Raw genomic sequence first — 22,915 nt, 5'->3', positions numbered from 1 at the left:
TAAATATGAGTCCTTTGATTGGTTCATGATTTTGTTTATTGGAATTCTTTCTTTTGAAGCAGTGCCGGTGTCAGCTTGGTTGGTTAGGTCCAACACCAGCTGACTGAGAGGGCTCGTTTCTGGGCTCAGCTCTTGGGTTTGAAGTGCTTTAAATTGCAGACTCGAATTTGGACTTGAATTTAGATGTAGCCAAAATTTTAATGATCTTTTCTGTATTTTCATTATTACTGGAAAGCGGCCCAATTCTGCCCTACATGCATTAGTTGGTGTATTTCTCTGGACTTGTAGGATTTTCCGACAGAATTCTGCATGTAGGGTTTCAATTGGATGTTTGTCCCACATTTTAAAGTCCAGTTTATTGAGTGGCCCCCAAACCTCACTTCCGTAAAGAGCTATTGGTAGGATTACACTGTCAAATATTTTGGTCCAAATTCTAATTGGGATGTTGATTTTGAATAATTTCATTTTTATTGCATACAATGCTCTGCGAGCTTTTTCTTTGAGTGCATTCACTGCCATATTAAAGTTTCCCGATGCAGATATGGTCAGACCAAGGTAGGTGTAATTTTTTGTGTGTTCAATTATGGTGTTGTTCAGGGTGAATTTATATTTGTGTTTCTGACATCTGTTTTGTTTTTGGAAAATCATGATTTTAGTTTTTGGGAAATTTACTGCCAGGGCCCAATTATGGCAATATTGCTCTAGAATATTAATGTTCTGTTGAAGACCTTCTTTGGTTGGTGATAGAAGTACCAAGTCATCAGCATATAGCAGGTATTTCACCTCTGTGTCAAATAGTGTGAGTCCTGGGGCTGGAGAATGGTCCAACATGTCTGCTAATTCATTGATATAAATGTTGAAAAGATTTGGACTCAAACTACAGCCTTGTCTCACACCTCGACATTGTGAAAAGAATTCTGTTCTTTGGTTTTTGATTTTTATTGCACACTTGTTTTCTCTCTCTCTCTCTCTCTCTCTCTCTCTCTCTCTCTCTCTCTCTCTCTCTCTCTCTCTCTCTCTCTCTCTCTCTCTCTCTCTCTCTCTCTTTCTCTATCTCTTTGTTTCTCTCTCTCTCTTTCTTTCTCTCTCTCTCTCTCTCTCCCTCTCCCCTCCTCTCTCTCTCTCTCTCTCTCTCTCTCTCTCTCTCTCTCTCTCTCTCTCTCTCTCTCTCTCTCTTTGTTTCTCTCTATTTCTCTCTCTTTGTTTCTCTCTATTTCTCTCTCTTTGTTTCTCTCTCTTTGTTTCTCTCTCTCTCTCTCTCTCTCTCTCTCTCTCTCTCTCTCTCTCTCTCTCTCTCTCTCTCTCTCTCTCTCTCTCTCTCTCTCTCTCTTGCTCTCTCTCCCTCTCCTCTCTCTCTTTCGCGCCCTCCTTCCCTGCCTCTCTCTCTAGGAAGCGTCAGCTGCAGTTTCTGTTGGAGGGGCGTGGGCGCCGTGCAGGCTTGAGCCCAGAGGATCTGCGTGACAACGGCAAGCTGCTGGGAGAGGGCCTGAGCAGAGCCCTGTTCAACTACCCCAGTAGAGACTGCTGCAGTGTGGGAGCGGAGAGCCCAGAGGTCAGCACTCTCAGACTATCACTCTGTCTGTAGCCTGGTCCCAGTGGTGATGACTGCAGTAGCAGAGTGGGAGCAGCCAGTCTAACCTGGTGGTCCCAGATCTCTTCCATCACAAAGAGATCTGGGACCAGGATAGACTGGCTGCACTCACTCTGCTACTGTGGACATCACCACTACCTGTCACTGTATACCTGATGCTTCATACTGTAGCAGCTTTCTTGAGGGCATGTTTCATACATTTACAGCTGTGATCCTCAACCTGCTCCTTGAGTAGTGAAACACCTGATTTAGCCAGTAAAAGTATTGGAGACAGTGGCTCTCCTGGAGAAGGATTGAGGATCACTGATTTACAATGTAACATGATTACTATCCAATAGGATGATCAATGGAGACTTCCTCTCCCCAGTGTCAAAGCTAACAGTCCTCTGTTCCCTGGATCTCCTCAGGAGGGTGCTATGGAGTCGTCATCGGAGCGCGGAGCCATGATGGAGCAGTACATACAGGCTCAGGTCCAGAGGGCATCTGACACCAACCTGAAGAGGGATTCCCTCCACAAGCTGTGGCCCTCCATGTTCATGGAGATGGTGAGAGACTGTGTGCTGGAGATGAGGGACCGACCGGCCTTCCGTCAGGCCTGCCTCAACAGGCTCTCCACACAGGGAAAGTGAGAGGGTGAGGGGTAGAGACCTGGTAAAACTCCATAAGACCTAAAGTACAGCAAACTGGACACATACTGGAAACAGGTAGAGCATACTGGACATATACTAGAAACAGGTACAGCATACTGGACACATACTAGAAACATGTACAACATACTGGACACAATAGAAACAGGTACAGCATACTGGACACACTAGAAACAGGTACAGCATACTGGACACATACATACTGGAAACAGGATACTGGACATCTACTGGAAACAGGTACAGCATACTGGACCTACTGGAAACAGGTACAGTATACTGGACCACTTCTTCTACTACAGCATATTGGACACTCTCCTGCTGCTCTGTCTCACCACTTTAACTCGTCTTCATCATCACGTGGTCAGTCAGTCAGGTTTTGGGGAATTTTGGGGTTCGATTCTTTTCATAACTGGAAAAACGTATTCAGATCGAAGATGGATGTGGAATGTTTTTTGAAGGCAACTTTGGGGGGGTTCTCACCAGCCGGGCCTCATAAGCTTGAATGCACATTATCATGGAAAAGACAATATTGATGCTTGTTCTATACTCTGTTCTTCCTATTCAACTTGATTCCAGGATGCACAGAGCTATAGAGCTATATACTTGAGAAAGTCATTGTGAGCGTGCATTGTCATCCCTAAAGAGGAACACTCTTTGCACTTTAAAGCCTTCATAAAGACCCTGTTCATGATCTCCAGCTGAAGATTACAATGAGTGTGTCCCATTGAGCCTAGAATGATTGTGTCATGATAATCCTCTTCTTAATGTTACTCTCTCTCTCTGCCTGGCGTGATGACAAGGGCACAAAATACACATTTTCTTTTCGGACCACTCATTTTCTGTATTGTACTTAGTAATAAAATATTCCTTAACACTTAACTGTTCCATGTTTATTGCTCCTGTAGTGTCTCTGTTGATCAAGAAACCATGCTGCAGGAAATGTATTCTCCATCCATCAATCATCAAATTACTCAGAGCTAATATTTTGACTGAATCAGACCATTTTGCACAAAAACATATCATCAAAAGTTTTTTTTGTTTTTTGTTATATGTATCTTTTCTGACCATTAAACCCTAAGTATGTTATACTATATTATACTACCTCTGGCTCTTCTGATCTCTGACTATTAACTGAATTGTTTTGGACGGGTGTCCTTTTGAAGAACAGCACTATATCCAGCCACCTCCTAATGCATTAGACTGAGCCGTGTGCTAATGCTGTTCCACAGTACCTCAGTGTCCCTCCCTGTGCATGCTCTACCCTGCACTGGGACATCCAGGGGCAATGGAAAGGGCCCTCTCTCCTGTTGAACTCAGAAAGGAATGTTCTTGCAGGCTTCGATAGAGCAGACTGGTTTACTACCAGCTGTTCCTGGTCCCCTCACTCACTACAACTACTCTGTAGGGAGGCTGGGCTCTCCACGCCTCCTGTGCTGTCAATGGTTTACAGTCAAGGGTTTCCAAAGTCAACTCCAGACACCTGTGGCACTAAACAGGATTGGTGAAAAGAGAAACTGGAGCTTTGCCGGAGTGGGAGAGTTCAGAATTGAAGGTACCAGAATCGTTTTCTGAATGGAATGTTCGTTGTGCAACTGAATAAACAGAAGCATCTTGGGGAGAGGCAACTGTGGTTCAAGTGGAAGTACTACTGCTCTTAGACAGTGGAATGTCCTACTGCTCTTAGACAGTGTAATGTCCTACTGCTCTCAGACAGTGTAATGTCCTACTGCTCTCAGTGTAGGGTACTACTGCTCTTAGACAGTGTATTGTCCTACTGCTCTCAGACAGTGTAATGTCCTACTGCTCTCAGACAGTGTAATGTACTACTGCTCTCAGACAGTGTAATGTCCTACTGCTCTTAGACAGTGTATTGTCCTACTGCTCTTAGACAGTGTATTGTCCTACTGCTCTTAGACAGTGTAATGTCCTACTGCTCTCAGACAGTGTAATGTCCTACTGCTCTTAGACAGTGTATTGTCCTACTGCTCTCAGACAGTGTAATGTCCTACTGCTCTTAGCCAGTGTAGTGTCCTACTGCTCTCAGACAGTGTAATGTCCTACTGCTCTTAGCCAGTGTAGTGTCCTACTGCTCTCAGACAGTGTAATGTCCTACTGCTCTCAGAAAGTGTAGTGTCCTACTGCTCTCAGACAGTGTATTGTCCTACTGCTCTCAGAAAGTGTAGTGTCCTACTGCTCTCAGACAGTGTAGGGTCCTACTGCTCTCAGACAGTGTAGTGTCCTACTGCTCTCAGACAGTGTAGTGTCCTAATGCTCTCAGACAGTGTAGTGTCCTACTGCTCTCAGACAGTGTAGTGTCCTACTGCTCTTAGACAGTGTAATGTCCTACTGCTCTCAGACAGTGTAATGTCCTACTGCTCTCAGTGTAGGGTACTACTGCTCTTAGACAGTGTATTGTCCTACTGCTCTCAGACAGTGTAATGTCCTACTGCTCTCAGACAGTGTAATGTACTACTGCTCTCAGACAGTGTAATGTCCTACTGCTCTTAGACAGTGTATTGTCCTACTGCTCTTAGACAGTGTATTGTCCTACTGCTCTTAGACAGTGTATTGTCCTACTGCTCTCAGACAGTGTAATGTCCTACTGCTCTTAGACAGTGTATTGTCCTACTGCTCTCAGACAGTGTAATGTCCTACTGCTCTTAGCCAGTGTAGTGTCCTACTGCTCTCAGACAGTGTAATGTCCTACTGCTCTTAGCCAGTGTAGTGTCCTACTGCTCTCAGACAGTGTAATGTCCTACTGCTCTCAGAAAGTGTAGTGTCCTCCTGCTCTCCGACAGTGTATTGTCCTACTGCTCTCAGAAAGTGTAGTGTCCTACTGCTCTCAGACAGTGTAGGGTCCTACTGCTCTCAGACAGTGTAGTGTCCTACTGCTCTCAGACAGTGTAGTGTCCTAATGCTCTCAGACAGTGTAGTGTCCTACTGCTCTCAGACAGTGTAGTGTCCTACTGCTCTCAGACAGTGTAGTGTCCTACTGCTCTCAGACAGTGTAATGTCCTACTGCTCTGTGTATTGTCCTACTGCTCTCAGAGAGTGTAGTGTTCTACTGCTCTCAGACAGTGTATTGTCCTACTGCTCTCAGACAGTGTATTGTCCTACTGCTCTCAGACAGTGTATTGTCCTACTGCTCTCAGACAGTGTAATGTCCTACTGCTCTTAGCCAGTGTAGTGTCCTACTGCTCTCAGACAGTGTAATGTCCTACTGCTCTCAGAAAGTGTAGTGTCCTACTGCTCTCAGACAGTGTAATGTCCTACTGCTCTCAGAAGGTGTAGTGTCCTACTGCTCTCAGACAGTGTAGGGTCCTACTGCTCTCAGACAGTGTAGTGTCCTACTGCTCTCAGACAGTGTAGTGTCCTAATGCTCTCATACAGTGTAGTGTCCTACTGCTCTCAGACAGTGTAGTGTCCTACTGCTCTCAGACAGTGTAATGTCCTACTGCTCTGTGTATTGTCCTACTGCTCTCAGAGAGTGTAGTGTTCTACTGCTCTCAGACAGTGTATTGTCCTACTGCTCTCAGACAGTGTATTGTCCTAATGCTCTCAGACAGTGTATTGTCCTACTTCTCTCAGACAGTGTATTGTCCTACTGCTCTCAGAAAGTGTAGTGTCCTACTGCTCTCAGACAGTGTATTGTCCTACTGCTCTCAGAAAGTGTAGTGTCCTACTGCTCTCAGACAGTGTAGGGTCCTACTGCTCTCAGACAGTGTAATGTCCTACTGCTCTCAGACAGTGTATTGTCCTACTGCTCTCAGACAGTGTATTGTCCTACTGCTCTCAGACAGTGTAATGTCCTACTGCTCTCAGACAGTGTAGTGTCCTACTGCTCTCAGAAAGTGTAGTGTCCTACTGCTCTCAGACAGTGTATTGTCCTACTGCTCTCAGACAGTGTAATGTCCTACTGCTCTCAGACAGTGTAGTGTCCTACTGCTCTCAGACAGTGTAGTGTCCTACTGCTCTCAGACAGTGTAGTGTCCTACTGCTCTCAGAGAATGTAGTGTCCTACTGCTCTCAGACAGTGTAGTGTCCTACTGCTCTCAGACAGTGTAGTGTCCTACTGCTCTCAGACAGTGTATTGTCCTACTGCTCTCAGACAGAGTAATGGTTTTATATGCATTATAGTCAAACATTGTTCTGCAAAAATAAGAACTTTTCTCATGCACATTTAGGGGAAAACGATACCACACGTGTAGAGTGTATCTGAATAGCTCTATTGTCGGTGTAATTATTGTATATGGATAATGAAAACCACATTTTGGCTATACGTGATGCTGATGATCTAAATACAGGGTATGAACGTATATCCTCTAATTGCATGTGTGACAGTGGCTGTGTTGTCTCCTGTATTTTATTATGTTCTTGAGTGCATACTTGTGGCATGGAGGGATATAAATCAAATTAAATTGTATTTGTCACATGCGCCAAATAGAACAGGTGTAGACCTTACAGTGAAATCTTACTTACAAGCCCTTAACCAACAATACAGTTTTAAGAAAAATACCTACAAAAAAAATTGAAATTAAAGTTACAAATAATTAAAGAGCAGCAGTAAAATAACAATAGCAAGGCTATATACAGGGTGTACCGGTACAGAGTCAATGTGCGTGGGCACCGGTTAGTCGAGGTAATTGAGTTATAATGTGCAGTTGAAGTCGGAGGTTTACATGCACTTAGGTTGGAGTCATTAAAACTTGTTTTTCAACCACTCCACAAATTTCTTGTTAACAAACTATAGTTTTGGCAAGTCGGTTAGGACATCCACAGTAAAATTAGTTCTATATCAACATAACCTGAAAGGCCGCTCAGCAAGGAAGAAGCCACTGTTCCAAAACCGCCATAAAAAAGCCAGACTACGGTTTGCAACTGCACATGGGGACAAAGATCGTACTTTTTGGAGAAATGTCCTCTGATCGGAGGAAACAAAAATAGAACTGTTTGGCCATAATGACCATCGTTATGTTTGGAGGAAAAAGGGGGAGGCTTGCAAGCCGAAGGACACCATCCCAACCGTGAAGCACGGGGGTGGCAACATCATGTTGTGGGTGTGCTTTGCTGCAGGAGGGACTGGTGCACTTCACAAAATAGATGCCATCATGAGGCATGAAAATGATGTGGATATATTGAAGCAACATCTCAAGACATCAGTCAGGAAGTTAAAGCTTGGTCGCAAATGGGTCTTCCAAATGGACAATAACCCCAAGCATACTTCCAAAGTTGTGGCAAAATGGCTTAAGGACAACAAAGTCAAGGTATTGGAGTGGCCATCACAAAGCCCTGACCTCAATCCCATAGAAAATTTGTGGGAAGAACTGAAAAAGCGTGTGTGAGCAAGGAGGCCTACAAACCTGACTCAGTTACACCAGCTCTGTCAGGAGGAATGGGCCAAAATTCACACAACTTATTCTGGGAAGCTTGTGGAAGGCTACCCGAAACATTTGTCAAAAGTTAAACAATTTAAAGTCAATGCTACCAAATACTAATTGAGTGTATGTAAACTTCTGACCCACTGGTAATGTGATGAAAGAAATAAAAGCTGAAATTAATAATTCTCTCTACTATTATTCTGACATTTCACATTCTTAAAATAAAGTGATTTTCCTAACTGACATAAGACAGGGAATTTTTTACGAGGATTAAATGTCAGGAATTGTGAAAAACTGAGTTTAAATGTATTTGGCTAAGGTCTATGTTAACTTCCGACTTCAACTGTACATGTAGGTAGAGCTATTAAAGTGACTATGCATAGATAATAGTAGAGAGTAGCAGCAGCGTAACGCAAGTAGTCTGGACCTAGACTTGGCGCTCCGATACCGCTTGCCATGCGGTAGCAGAGAGAACAGTCTATGACTACGGGGGCTGGAGTCTCAGACAATTTTTAGGGCCTTCTTCTGACACCGCCTGGTATAGAGGTCCTGGATGGCAGGAAGCTTGGCCCCAGTGATGTACTGGGCCGTACACACTACCCTCTGTAGTGCCTTGCGGTCGGAGGCCGTGCAGTTGCCATACCAGGCAGTGATGCAACCAGTCAGGATGCTCTTGATGGTGCAGCTGTAGAGCCTTTTGAGGATCTGAGGACCCATGCCAAATCTTTTCAGTCTCCTGAGGTGGAATAGGTTTTGTCGTGCCCTCTTCACGACTGTCTTGGTGTGCTTGGATCATGTTAGTTTGTTGGTGATGTGGACGCCAAGGAACTTGAAACTCTCAACTGCTCCACTACAGCTCCGTCGATGAGAATGGGGGCGTGTTCGGTCCTCTTTTTCCTGTAGTCCACAATCATCTCCTTTGTTTTGATCACGTTGAGGGAGAGGTTGTTGTCCTTGCACCACATGGTCAGGTCTCTGACCTCCTCCCTATAGGCTGTCTCATCGTTGTCGGTGATCAGGCTTACCACTGTTGTGTCATTGGCAAACTTAATGATGGTGTTGTAGTCGTGCCTGACCGCGCAGTCATGAACAGGGAGTACAGGCCCTCGTGTTGAGGATCAGCGTGGCAGATGTGTTATTACCTACCCTTCCCACCTGGGGGCGGCCCATCAGGAAGTCCAGAATCCAGTTGCAGAGGGAGGTGCTTAGTCTCAGGGTCCTTAGCTTAGTGATGAGCTTTGAGTGCACTATGGTGTTGAACGCTGAGCTGTAGTCAATGAATAGCATTCTCACATAGGTGTTCCTTTTATCCAGGTGTGAAGGGCAGTGTGGAGTGCAATAGAGATTGCATCATCTGTGGATGTGTTGGGGCGGTATGTAAATTGGAATGGGTCTAGTGTTTCTGGGATAATGGTGTTGATGTGAGCCATGACTAGCCTTTCAAAGCACTTCATGGCTACAGACGTGAGTGCTACGGGTTGGTAGTAATTTTAGGCAGGTTACCTTAGTGTTCTTGGGCACTGGGACTATGGTGGTCTGCTTGAAACATGTTGGTATTACAGACCTTCCAGTTGGTCAGCGCATGCTCGTAGTACACGTCCTGGTAATTCGTCTGCCCCTGCGGCCTTGCTTGTGAATGTTGACCTGTTTAAAGGTCTTACTCACATCGGCTGCGGAGAGCGTGATCACACAGTCATCCGGAACAGCTGATGCTCTTATGCATGTTTCAGTGTTACTTGCCTCGAAGCGAGCATAGAAGTAATTTAGCTCGTCTGGTAGGATCGTGTCACTGGGCTGTGACACGACTGTGACACGACTAGCTCCCGGCTGTGCTTCCCTTTGTAGTCTGTAAACGTTTGCAAGCCTTGCCACATCTGACGAGCATCGGAGCCGGTGTAGTACGATTCGATCTTAGTCCTATATTGACGCTTTACCTGTTTGATGGTTCGCGGAGGGCAAAGCGGGATTTCTTATAAGCTTCCGGGTTAGAGTCCCGTTCCATGAAAGCGGCAGCTCTACCCTTTAGCTCAGTGCGGATGTTGCCTGTAATCCATGGCTTCTGGTTGGGGTATGTACGTACACGTCATCGATGCACTTATTTATATCCTGCAGGAATCATTCCTTCATGATAGTGGCCCTTTAGGGAATAGATGTAACGGCAGATTTCCTCCTCTTCGTCTGAAAAGGAGGTGTAGCAGGGATCGGACCAAGACGCAGCGTAGGTAGTGTGCATCATGTTTAATAACGACAAAACCGTGAACACTACAAAATAGAAAATAACAAATGTGGCAAAACCGAAACAGTCTTATCTGGTGCATAGAACACAAAGACAGAAGACAACCACCCACAAACCCCAACACAAAACAGGCTACCTAAATATGGTTCCCAATCAGAGACAATGACTAACACCTGCCTCTGATTGAGAACCATATCAGGCCAAACATAGAAACGTGAAAACTAGACACACAACATAGAATGCCCACTCAGCTCACGTCCTGACCAACACTAAAACAAAGAAAACACAAAAGAACTATGGTCAGAACGTGACAATAGAGGCTGTTACAATCTTTGACATAGAATTATTTTAATAACCAGAGCTGTCAGACACCATATAGTCATCTCTCATTAGTGTTTTTCTGACACTTTACAACATTGACCTGTGGAATGAGTGCCGATATCTGCCTTACTTAGAGCTAACTTCTATTTTTAAATGATGATAGCTCGAAACATCAGTGCTGTGTTTCTTTTGTTGACAGATAAACAGTGCATTCATTTCTTCATAATACTTCATATGATTTGGAGTGATAATGACAGTAATCAAAATAATACAATACGTTTTTACACATTTCAGCAAGTTTTACTTTGACACAACATTGTACTGAAACAGTTGTCAGTTTATGGAGACAACTGAGTCAGATTCACACAAACATACTTAAGGGAGAACCTCAGAGAACCTGATGACAAGTGACAGCATGCTGTGCTTGGTGGGGAGGTACAGTAGATCAGAGGAGAGGTGGAGTAATAAGACCCTTTGTAGGAAAGCAAATGAGAACCGCTGGCAGGGCAGCACTTCCCAGGCCCAGGGCTCTGAGAGGTCAACTCAACATCAACTCCAACATGCCGGACATTTACATACCACTCGGTGAGTAATAACCACCCTTATTGGTCTATACTCTTTATTTAGAAGCTTATTTTTACACTGACTGAAAGATGTGGTACTGGAATCCATCATTGGAAAACGTCCTTCTGATATCTGTTGGACTGGTGCATGAGAACCAACAATACTCGATGTGAGCAAAACAAGGTCATAAAATAGAACTTCTGCAGACTCAGTAACTGAGAACATTTTTGAGAGATGCTGGTATCAAATCAAACCATATGTAGAGTTTCCTTCCAAAGCAATGTATTCCCAGCTGAATTTTCCCCCACACTCTTATATCATGCCCAGCCCAAGGTTCCTCCTTTGACACTGTAATGGAGGCAGGCCAAGGAGAGCTCTGCTGTTGACAAGCAAAACACAGCCAGGGTGTTTGTAGTATTAAAGAGCTGCATAGGATCTGTCATATTAATTAATACAGTATCTTGCCATGTAGGTGTTGCTGTCAATGAGGAATCTTCACCTTAATCCACTCAACTCTTTGATACTAGCAAAGGAAAAAGCCCTCAGGTAAGAGTGAAACAAAAAATGTTTTAGTGAATAAATATTGGATGCCTCGAGAAGGATTGTCACATGCATATAGAACCCAGGATGTCTATGGGAATCTAGACTGCATAAGCCCACTGAGCATGAGCTCTGACTGCTAACATGAGTCTCAAGGTCTTAGGCAAGGTTACTCTTCATGCATAATTCGTGAACTTATTCAGACATTAGGGAAATGTATTAACAGAATGCATTATGGTGGCATGCACAACCAATGAAAGTGAAATTCATACAGTGTGTGGGGTGTTATCAAAACAATAGACTATCATGACAGATTATTAACTTTTTATTCATCCAATTTATCCTCAAATCAGAGTGTATTATCTGTCTCCACTGTAATAGCTTGTTTATAAGCCTTGATACTTCTCCATATAGAGTATGTGACGACAGAAACTGGCAGTAAGCCTGTGTTGTATTATTTACTTGTCATGCAGGATATATTTCACAGGATTAAGTACTGTGTATACTGTAAACAAACAAGCTCTGTTGGCTCTGATGCTAGCCTCTGCTATCAGTTCACTCATATATATCAAAATATGTATCTGTACTGTCGTGTACAGTTATCATACAGCAAATAGAGATACTTGATACCAGTTAAGATAGCAATGTGTTTGTGTATGGGTGAATGGACTAGAAGTATCCCATAGAAAACTGTTTTACTTCTCAAGCAAAGGATGTATTGAGAGTCTGAGGTGCTGCTGATGAGTTAGCTTTTAAGTGTGTTCTATTGTTTCTGCTCGTAAAGCCATCCCACTGAGACACCACCTGCTCATAATGTATTATCTGGACACATGGATTTCACTTAGTTCCACTTCATAGGACAGAGTATTACTTTTCCCTGGTTCTGGAATGAGCTTAGCACATTGTTTATTGTTAGTTACAGTGCTGACTGTGCTGTACGTCTGATGGCAGGGGGTTCACATTTTTGTCCGATGACAGGGTAGAACAGCTCTCCTTTCGAACGTGTTTCCTTGTATAGTTTGAATGGGTCAACCGGAACAGTAGTTCATTAAGTTGCTATAATTGGGTGCGGTCAGCCGTGACCATGGTTTGGAAACATAGGGGTTAGAGGCAAATTCACAGCCAGCATCAACATGGTCCCATCATTGAATAAAGCCATTATGATAGCCGGCACCTTTGGACACAAAGGCCATGATGAGACACATATGTCACACAGTGTATATATTATACAATGAAAGCCAGTAAGAAAACGATGGAGCTTAGGATGCATGCTCAACCAAGCACGGCCTTAATTCATCCACTCAAATTAGGCAACTCTGCAAGCCAATGCCATGGACCTTCACAGTATATTTTATTTACTTGATAGAGCAAGAAACAGGCCATTTTAGGTAGTGAGACTTTCAGTACACACACACACACACACACACACACACACACACACACACACACACACACACACACACACACACACACACACACACACACACACACACACACACACACACACACACACACACACACACACACACACACACACACACACACACACACACACACACACACACACACACACACAAAACTTCCACAATGAGCCCCCTAAGTAGAATCCAATGGTTTTGGTTAGGATCAAGCTATTATTACTCTGAACCTGAACTCTACAGTACTAACATGTTTTAAAATACTTTCCCTGGTCTTTTCACCCTGACCCTTTACATTGTATTTGGTCTTTCAGCAAATGACTGAGTTGGGGCAGTTTGGCCTTTGTGTTGGCTTAAAGGGTGACAAATGATTATCCTGTGTACCAATGAATTGATTGCGGTTGTCAAGCCTGTGGCACTTGCAGTAATGACAGCAATAGCCCTTACCTAGTCTGGTCTCTACACTCTGGGCGCATGTTACAGCATGCTTCCTCTGTAGGAATGGAGAATTGTCATGGTCCATATTTCAGCAGTGAGAGGATGGTAGTGGCCACCCAGGAGAGAAAGAGTCTCAGAGACTATACCGGAGGAGGTGAACATATCTTATAGATGATGATGAAAGTCTGACAAACCTTAGGAACTAGGACAGATTTATGAGTTAATAAAGCGTTTAGAAAAATATATACACTTAGTGTACAAAACATTTAGGGCACCTGCTATTTCCATTACATAAACTGACCAGGTGTAGTCAGTGTAGATGAAGGGGAGGAGACATGTTAAAGAAGGATTTTTAAGCCTTGAGACAATTGAGACATGGATGATGTATGTGTGCCATTCAAATGGTGAATGGGCAAGACAAAATATTGAAATACCTTTGAATGGGATATGGTAGTAGGTGCCAGGCGCACCGTTTTGTGTCAAGAACTGCAACATGGGCCAGCATCCCTGTGGAACGCTTTCAACAGCTTGTAGAGTCCATGCCCCAACAAACTGAGGCAGGGGGTTGTACACTCAGTTTATGTCTGTCTGTCTGTCTGTCTGTCTCTCTCTCTCTCTCTCTCTCTCTCTCTCTCTCTGAGAGAGGCAGCAGGGGGCGCAACAAGTTGTAGAATTGTGTTTCAGGACGCCAGAGAGAGAGAGAAAGAGAGAGAGAGAGAGGGAGAAAGTGAATGGAATAAAGTAATGTTGACCAGTGACCAGTGTCTACAGAACGTTTGGATATTTGGAGCGGTTTTAAAATTGATTAATTGATTCGGTGGAAGTAACTTTTTTACACCTGGATGGAACTCTGGCGATGCGCTTGGATTATGAGGATAACTGGCGCCACAATTTACCATTGAGAAGCAGCAATACTGCACTGGAGAAAGCAACAAGGTAGCAAACACAAGCACAATCATCCACGGTAGGAATAGACCATTTACGTTTTATGAAAGTGTAATAATATAGGCCTAATAATAATCATAATAGCCTAATCATAATCATATAATACATTAGGAAACATTATAATGCAATTGATGAAATGATTGACATGTTAGTAATTTACACATAATTATGCGTATAATGTTTTTGTTTGTCGACTAATTTCTTTCAAAGAAAATTCAAATGGTAGCCTACATGCTATGTTTCTCATTAATTGCTAAGGATTTCAAATTTTGAAGGTGTAATTTAATTTGGCTCGCTACTGCGCGCTCACACTTGAAATCAAAATCCCTCAGCCTAGACGAGAGCCTCCTGTCCCGTCCCTGTCGGGGTTGACAGAATGTCGATCTGTTTGCGCAGGGTGTAGCCAGCTTTCTGTTTGTTGATAGCACAGATATATACATGCCTGCAATTGTGATGTTGTTTACCATAACTAAATTATATTTGTAATAGCCCAGCCTCATAATACGTTTTAAATAAGTTTGAATTAATAGTCCTAGCCTACATGTTTTTGGGTACATTACAATTCTAGGCTATTGTGCAAATAAAGTAAATAGATATTGTGAATATTATTTATTTAATAACAATGGAAATTTCCAAACCTCACATGGAGTGGAATTGCACCAGTGTGAGACAAACAAAACAGACAGGTCTATGTTTAAAGTTTAAGTGATCTTTATACCCCCACATTCATCATACCAAGTGTGGTTTATTTTGAGAGATACATCACAGATGAGTTTTTACTATGAGCACAGTGATAAGTGTCACTGCAGTCCAGCCATCTGAAAATGGAGTTCTGTTTCTGTGGGTGGGCACTCATTAGGACCAGGGTTAGGGTCAAGGGTCAACACACATGGTCAATTGGGCAGAACCTTCAGACAATCTGAGACACTAAAGAGCAGACCTGACACTGCATGTGGTCTTGAGGTGAAAGCTTTGTGTTAAATATGATATTACTGCTTTATTGCTGTGTTATTAATGTCATTATGTCTGCAAGTACAACATATCCTTTTTTTTAGGTACTGTAGCCCTCAAAATCTAGGAGATATGAGGGAACTTTGTATCTGGATTCTGAGGTGAGATATCACTTGTCACTTACAGTCTAGTCTGATCATGTTGGTGTACTGTACACTGAACAGACTCATCATAAACATGTTGTATCACACTGCAGCTGCTGATCATGCATTATGCATGACTCAATTTAATAGTTTTGTTTTAATTGTCTCCATTTCAGATAACAATAATTTTTCTCTGTAAAAACCACTGTTAAATGTGTTATAGCTCAGTATGCTATCTGTCACACACAGAGTTTCCATGCTTCTGCTGCTGCTCAAGCCAAATCCCCTGGATTGCCAGCTCACTACAGACCACAGGAAGGTCAGTAGAGTGGCTGGGGGCCAGCAGAGGGGAGAAGGGGAGCAGGGAGGGGGTTGTGCTGAGTGGAGGGCACGATATCTGTGTTTTAACGTGTGTGGTCTGTTTGACATCCCCAAGCCCAGGGCGATAGACCTCCCTCATGTGTTTGCAGCCTGAGAATCAATTTATCACTCGCCTTTATCATCATCTCACGCCAGTTGGCACAGACTCAGGGAATCTGAACTGCCAAAGAAGGCATGATCTTGTCTTCCGATCGTAACCCTAGCCAATTAGCACCCTCCAGTTCCTTTCAACTGTACAGGGGAAGATTATAGTGTCTGCTGCCGTGATGCTATTGTTCAACCACAAAGCCATTAAATACAACACTAGTCTATCCCGGCCCATGTAAACATGCAATTAGTCATTGAGGAAGGAAGAGCGAGAGAGAGAGAGGGAAAGAGAGAGAGAGAGCAAATGAATGATGGACCAATATTTATAACTGTACTTTGTGGAGAGTGTTGATGGACAGGCTAACTATCCAATCACAGACAACTGTCTGACAGGGCATTCCTCTCTGGGAGAGAGTTTGTCTCTGTTGGCCCTCTGCGTTTCCAGGAGTCCAGCTGTTTGACCCATGGCTGACCCTGGAGATGACAGTGGAGTAGAGTTACAAAGGCTGCAGCGAGGAGGGGGCCATGGTCTGAGTGATCTCTGAATAGCCCCATGTCGGTGACTGACAGAAGGAAAGCTATCTGCCAACTCTCCCTACTATCCCTACCGTTTGGGTATTCTCTTACAGTCTTCTCAACGCCAATGGGAGGCTGAGCCTTTACCATGTGCATGTGTAAGCTCACAGAGGACAGGATGAATGTAGACAAAGTGGCTCTTAAAGAGTTGGATTTCCTTCTTTGCGGCTCCTCGGGCAAAGCTGGCTGGCGCAGGGCAGGGTTGGCTGGCGCAGGGTCCTGAGACAGAGAGTGCAGTGATAGCCAGTAATGCGCTAATACATCTCTGGCAGCGTTACACAGAGGGCTAGAGTCAACAGAGGGATATGCAGGTAGTCAGTAGGGGATGGGAGAGTAGCAGACAACCTCTAATCAGACAAATCTGGGCTTTATCTGACATGAACAGAAGCTCATCTCATACAGAGCGAGGGAGAGAGAAAACCGTTGTTGATGACATGACATTGTCTCATTGGCTTCAAGTCTTTCATGAGAATGATTTCTGGGAAGCCCTCTAATGTAATGATGTTATTCTTTTGCTTCTCTACTCTGCTCTCAAGTGGTGTCTGTTTCATGTTATCCGTGCTGTGGGTGATGTAGGGCTTTAACTCAGGATGTTCCTGCAGGTTCCTCAAAGGGCAGAGCCCCAGCAGCAGGAGGCTGAAGGAGTGCAGGGTGGGGGCCCAGGCTCCTGGGGCTCCTGGGGGCCTTGGTCCTCCTGCTCCCGCTCCTGTGGGGGAGGGGTTCAGGAACAGAACCGACCCTGCCTACCCTCCTACACCCCCTCCATGGGTGCAGCTGCATACCCCTCCAGGCCAGGTGGCCACCACCCCCAGCACCCTAACCAGAACCTAGGCCATGTAGTGTCTGCCCTAAGACCCACTGTCCCGCTGCACCGCACCAACTCTGGGAGACCCCCACCCTCCAACAGCAACACCAGCTTGGCCCGCCGAGGCGAGCTGAGGGACCAGCAGAGAGACAGAGAGGCCCATGCTGGACGCAGGTACAGTATCTATCACACCATACAGACAGGGGCCTGTCTGTCTTTCAGTCTGACCTGTGTTTAATGTCCTGCATGCTGAGCAGCCCAGTCTAAAAGTGTCTCTGTGGAGCTCCAGCTCACCCCATGGTCCATTGGACTCCCCTCCAGTGTAAAGCTATTCTTTTATGGATGGAGTCAATGGCTTGGCTTGTACTTGGCGGGTTTGTGGCCTCCTTCCTGTGAGCTTGAGTTAAAAAGCTTTTAAATAAATAGAGCTGACAGTTGAGTAATGGGGGTTGTTGACGTAGGAATCCAAGCCTCCAGACAAAAGCGCTCTCCGCTCGGCGCTTGCTTGCTGACATTAATATCCATCTGCTTCTCAGAAGTAATTTGCACTTGTGATGTGTGTCTTTGACATTTTGACAGTCTTTGATAGTCCAGTCAACACATTTTGAACGTAAACAAGTGCCGTAAGTGGAGGCTATTATACACAGACAATTGTCTTTACCCGTGTGTGTGTGTGTGTGTGTGTGTGTGTGTGTGTGTGTGTGTGTGTGTGTGTGTGTGTGTGTGTGTGTGTGTGTGTGTGTGTGTGTGTGTGTGTGTGTGTGTGTGTGTGTGTGTGTGTGTGTGTGTGTGTGTGTGTGTGTGTGTGTGTGTGTGTGTGTGTGTGTGTGTGTGTGTGTGTGTGTGTGTGTGTGAGACAGTCCCGTCATTCCAGGGAAGTATGGCTATGGGAGGATGCCTTATGTTGTGTCTCTCCAGACAGACACAGGCCAGACGTCTGGGACAGAGACAGGGGCTGGCCGCTCCCACAGACAGAGACGCTCCCCGCTCTCTGACCCCAGCCCGTCAGCCACCAGGCACGGAGGCCACAGGCCAAACCCCTACCGTCCGCTCTACAACAACCCCCATCTCCACAGCTACAGCCCAGTCTATCACCAGCCCCCAGCCCCCCAACCCAGGTCTAACCCTAACCCAGCCTCCCCTCCCAGGGCTAACCCTAACTCTAACCCAGCCTCCCAGCCCAGGTCTAACCCTAACTCTAGCCCTAACCCAGCCTCCCAGCCCAGGTCTAACCCTAACTCTAACCCTAACCCAGTCCCCCAGCGCAGAGCTAACCCTAACCCAGCCCCCCAGCATAGGTCTAACCCTAACCCAGCCTCCCAGCCCAGGTCTAACCCTAACCCAGCCTCCCAGCCCAGGGCTAACCCTAACCCAGCCCCCCAGCCCAGGTCTAACCCTAACCCAGCCTCCCAGCCCAGGGCTAACTCTAACCCAGCCCCCCAGCCCAGGGCTAACCCTAACCCAGCCCCCCAGCATAGGTCTAACCCTAACCCAGCCTCCCAGCCCAGGGCTAACCCTAACTCTAACCCTAACCCAGCCCCCCAGCATAGGTCTAACCCTAACCTAGCCCCCCAGCCCAGGGCTAACCCTAACCCGGCCCCCCAGCCCAGGTCTAACCCTAATCCTAACCCACCCTGGTCCTCCTCACTCTACCAGCCCAGCCAGGGGCACCAACCTAGGCAGGAGCAGCAGCACTCATCCAGCCAGGCCTCAGCGGCTCAGCAACCCTTTGGACGGCCCTACAACCCACTTCCCACCTCCTCCTGTGTGGGAGAGCACAACCAGTACAAGATTTGCAACACCGATGTAAGAACGGTTCAACCATCACTTATGATCATTTATGAATGAATCCCTCACTGTAACCCACAGCTAAATCAATCATGAAGGGTAAAACATGGAGGTTATTAAGGAAGATGAGGTCTGATAAGACATATATAGTGGAGATGTTGACTTTGCTAGGCACCGATTGTAAAGACTGGAATTTACCTTGGGGGAGAATGTGGCCATGTCTGGACTTAGTAGGCCGGGGGACACATATATTCACTCTCTATCTGTCTATATGTCTGTCCAGGCCTGTCCTCCAGCCAGTAGACACATCAGAGCGGTGCAGTGTTCTTCCTACAACAGCTATCCCTTCATGGGTCGACTGTACGAGTGGGAGCCTTTCAATGAAGGTATGGGTGGGTCTCGTCATGTTTTTCATATTACCTTGGTGTTGGACAATATTATCCAAGGTGTGAGGTGATGTAAGCACCACAGTATGTCACCTGTCTCGGCCATTTTGATGAATGTCCTGAGCTGCCAGCTGTTGTTTAGCTGTTTGGAGATCTAGGTGTCTTAAGTATCCAAGCAACAGTCAAAACACCTCAAGGATAGACAATTACTTTTAGGATACTGATTAACATGTTATGTTTTTCTTCTCTCTGTTGGAGTGAATGGCATTTACTGCAGACGTATGACTAGATTAAAGCTCAAATAACTTGACTTTAGTTGATGAGGACAAGTCAAGTTTGCTTGATACCTTTCTCAAACACATGAACATGCAATTACAACACTTTTAGCAATAGCTGTCCTTGTAAACCTCGTGAGCTAATGGACAAAACATCTGAGTGAAGTCCAAGTGCAGGTGGATTACAAACCTGACGTTACATTCACCCCACTGCCTGCCAACTCCCAGTGGTTTCCAGGCCTGGAGGGCATCTGCCTCCCTCCCACACAAGAGATACCACCCAGAGATCTGTGGTTCTTATTACCACTAATGGATCACCAGAGAGGAGAAAATAACCTGTTAACTTCCCTTGATCCCTTGGATTTATTAAGAATTTGGTTAGCTTTCCTTGAATCCCTCGTTGTTGCTTGACATTACCTTTCACCACACAGCATTACTGTAGAAGGAACACTGCAAACATTGATTTACTCATCACTTGTAATCACAGGATAATTGTGAGGACATGCCAGGATTTAGTCCACTCCTCGCATCAGTTGCTAGATGGCAGCATGGCTCAATGGAAGAAAACAACTCTTTACTGCACTACATCACAATTATAATGCAGCAGTCTACCCAGCTTGTCCACCTACATTGAACAATGTACATTTACAGCCCTGCCAGGCACCCTACCAGAGAGAGATAATGTTTTGTACTCATAAATCATATCAAATCATTTGTTTCTGTGTCTCCTCTGTCACAGTTTCAGGCGACCAGCGTTGTGAGCTCAACTGTCGTGCGATCGGTTTCCGCTTCTACGTGCGTCAGTCAGATAGGGTCATCGATGGGACGCCGTGCGGCCAGAACGAGACTTTCATCTGTGTGGCGGGGAGGTGTCAGGTAGGACACTTAACTCATTTACCAGTGGCCTGGCCAGGCCTGTGGACTCCTGCCAAACCACTCAGAATAGAACAGAACAGTGACAGGATGGATGGAATCAGAGGAAAGAAAAGCTAAGTTTAATTCATTGAGATGAAATGTTGACATCATTCCACACAAACTTTCAAACACGAAAAAACACGGCCCCAATAGAGTTCTCAAGATCAACTGCATCCAAACACAAGATACAGTATTTTTTATTAAAGACATTTAATCAATTATACATAACCAGCAGAGGGCAGCAGAGTATAACACTGTTATCTGTCCATAAGGAGTGAAACAGAGGTCAGGTTGGGTTGACTGGTTTCTGAGTCCAGGATCTGGGATCTCAATGAAGGATCATGATGGACATATTTGTTCCTTTAACTTGATTTTTTATATGCATTTCTAAAATACACCTGTGGCCAGAACTTGGAAAGACAACAGTCCCTGTGTAAACCTGTGCTATTGACTGACTGTGTCCAGTGTGCAGCTGGATACGTTTTACTTCTTATTTCATCAGGATTTAACTCTTAGACATGTTTTTCCAATATGATTTTAAGCCATAATTCTGAGTGAACCCTTTCCAAGTTGCGCTCTAGGAACTCGTGCTTGCCTCTGAGTCTCCCTTCAACCCAATTTGCTGCGCTCTCAACCACATTTTCCCCCCCATGCACTGTAATCCAGTGGAGATCTTTACTATATTAAGATTTAATCAAGATAAAGAGTCCCTCTGATCTCATATTAGCTTTGACTAATTTCTACTTTTAATACCAGTGAAATTGTGATTTATCACAGGGGCCAGTGTTCTCACCAGACCTCCAGCCCTCCAGCCGATAGATCTCTGGGCAGTGTGGTGACTAGCTGACCCCATGGAGGGAGTGGTCTGCTTTTATGTGGCCATGGTGGGATCTCACTCAGTATTCATGCAGCTGGTCTGTGGTCTGTGGGTGTGGTATGGACTGCAGTGTGCACTGTACTGTACTCTACTATACTGTACTGTACTGCGCTGTACTGGACTGGACTGTACTGAAGCTTATACTGCTGTGGTCTGTGGGTGTGGTATGAACTGCAGTGTGTACTGTACTCTACTCTATGTGTCTGGGTCCTTTTTGGCTCTCTGTCTCTAATACCCTGCAGTTGCCCAGTAGGTTTACTTGTGTATAACACGGTCCATCTCTGTCCAAGGCGGACCCTGGAACGTCAACACCACTTACCCAGAAAGCCTAGGCATTTCTGACAGTAACTTCGCCATCTGCTACACATTGTGAGCTAAACCAACCAGGGACCATTCTGTACTCTCTCTCTCTCACTACTAGGGAACGTATTGAGGCCTGATTTCTGTGTATACTCACCTAGGGAATATATTCAGCAGGTCAGGGCACATCCCATAGTAGCAGTGAGATGCTGTCATAAATTATATTGAGGAGACCAAAGTAGACTGATGACATAGACACAGAAACATCTGCTTTTCCTGCCTTGGCCCTTTTTGCTTGCGTACAATAAAATCACATCTCCTGCTGTAGCTGTAACCAAAGGCTCTGTTTATTCTGCCCTCTGTGTGGAGCTGGAGTCAGTTTGCAGCAGGAATCTCTTTACTTTGTATGGTTAAACTTTGACTGTTATTTCGCAAGGTGTCTGCAGAGGCTTATGGCTGCATTCTCTTTGAGCTCAATCAGATTTAGCCTATAGATATGTTGCATAGCTCAGGTCTGTTTCTGCCTTGTCTGTTTCCTGTGGTCCTGCTCTACATGAAGCAGACCTGTCCTGCACTGTGTGCTGAACTCTGTGTTGCTGTGTTTTATAAGCACAGGGTGTGTGTGAGTGTGTATGTGTGTGTGTGCGGATGGGTTGGGGGGATTTCCGAGTGTGATGAGAGGTGGTGCTGGGGCATATAATGCAGGAGTATGTGTGTTTATTTATGTGTACCACACACACCAATAGATAAGTAGAGTTTCCCACTGCAGATCCTGGAGAGCTTGGCATCCTGCCCACTCATACCCCTATAGCTCTACAGTCACAAATACACACTGTAGACACAGACAGGTTTGACCTAAATTAGGTTCAGTGACAATCCCTGTATTATTGCAGTAGATAATTAGTTCTCAATGATTTACCTGGCTAAATACAGGTTGAATAAATAAATATTGATCCTCTACTCTTTCTATTAGTCGGGCTAAACACATGCGTTTTGTGTGGTGCATCCCGGATCAATATGATAGACAACCTAGCTCTCAATCTGACCTCTGACCTAAGGTGTCCCTGCATGCCTCTTGCTCATGTTCCTGACCCACTTTGATGATATATCAGTCAGACTTTATAGCTCAGTAAACACGGTGACATTTCCTTAGGGTCCATGTCTCAAAGCTCATACTGTTAGTCAGGCAGTGAGTTGAGTATCAGAATATTAGAGAATGTCAGAAAAACTGAACATCTTTCTTCAAAATGGCCCTAGATAGTTGAAAAAAGGATTTGGCAGATATCCAGTAGTCATAGGTTAAAAATGTCAGTAAGCCTGCTTGTATTGGTCCCTATTAAGTCCCTGTGCTTA

At 45.0% G+C, this 22,915-nt stretch overlaps 2 protein-coding genes across 2 annotated transcripts in view; both read left to right on the top strand.

The window, feature by feature from the left end:
* LOC139575853 (leucine-rich repeat-containing protein 49-like) overlaps positions 1–3,117 on the top strand; it is an 80,640-nt gene extending 77,523 nt beyond the window's left edge. Inside the window, exons 18-19 of the mRNA XM_071401225.1 lie at positions 1,390–1,552; positions 1,999–3,117. Coding sequence (XP_071257326.1) covers positions 1,390–1,552; positions 1,999–2,220 — 385 coding nt within the window. The 3' untranslated portion in view covers positions 2,221–3,117. The remainder of the gene's footprint in view (positions 1–1,389; positions 1,553–1,998) is intronic.
* Positions 3,118–13,826: 10,709 nt separating this feature from the next.
* The window catches only part of LOC139575851 (thrombospondin type-1 domain-containing protein 4-like), a 53,175-nt gene continuing 44,086 nt past the window's right edge, over positions 13,827–22,915 (top strand). Inside the window, exons 1-7 of the mRNA XM_071401221.1 lie at positions 13,827–14,097; positions 15,134–15,190; positions 15,422–15,491; positions 16,819–17,195; positions 17,882–18,827; positions 19,093–19,195; positions 20,210–20,346. Of these exons, the coding sequence (XP_071257322.1) occupies positions 15,162–15,190; positions 15,422–15,491; positions 16,819–17,195; positions 17,882–18,827; positions 19,093–19,195; positions 20,210–20,346 (1,662 nt within the window). The 5' untranslated portion in view covers positions 13,827–14,097; positions 15,134–15,161. The remainder of the gene's footprint in view (positions 14,098–15,133; positions 15,191–15,421; positions 15,492–16,818; positions 17,196–17,881; positions 18,828–19,092; positions 19,196–20,209; positions 20,347–22,915) is intronic.

Source organism: Salvelinus alpinus, chromosome 5, assembly GCF_045679555.1.
Source record: "Salvelinus alpinus chromosome 5, SLU_Salpinus.1, whole genome shotgun sequence".
Classification (NCBI taxonomy): domain Eukaryota; kingdom Metazoa; phylum Chordata; class Actinopteri; order Salmoniformes; family Salmonidae; genus Salvelinus; species Salvelinus alpinus.
This window is presented reverse-complemented; position numbering and strand designations above follow the sequence as displayed.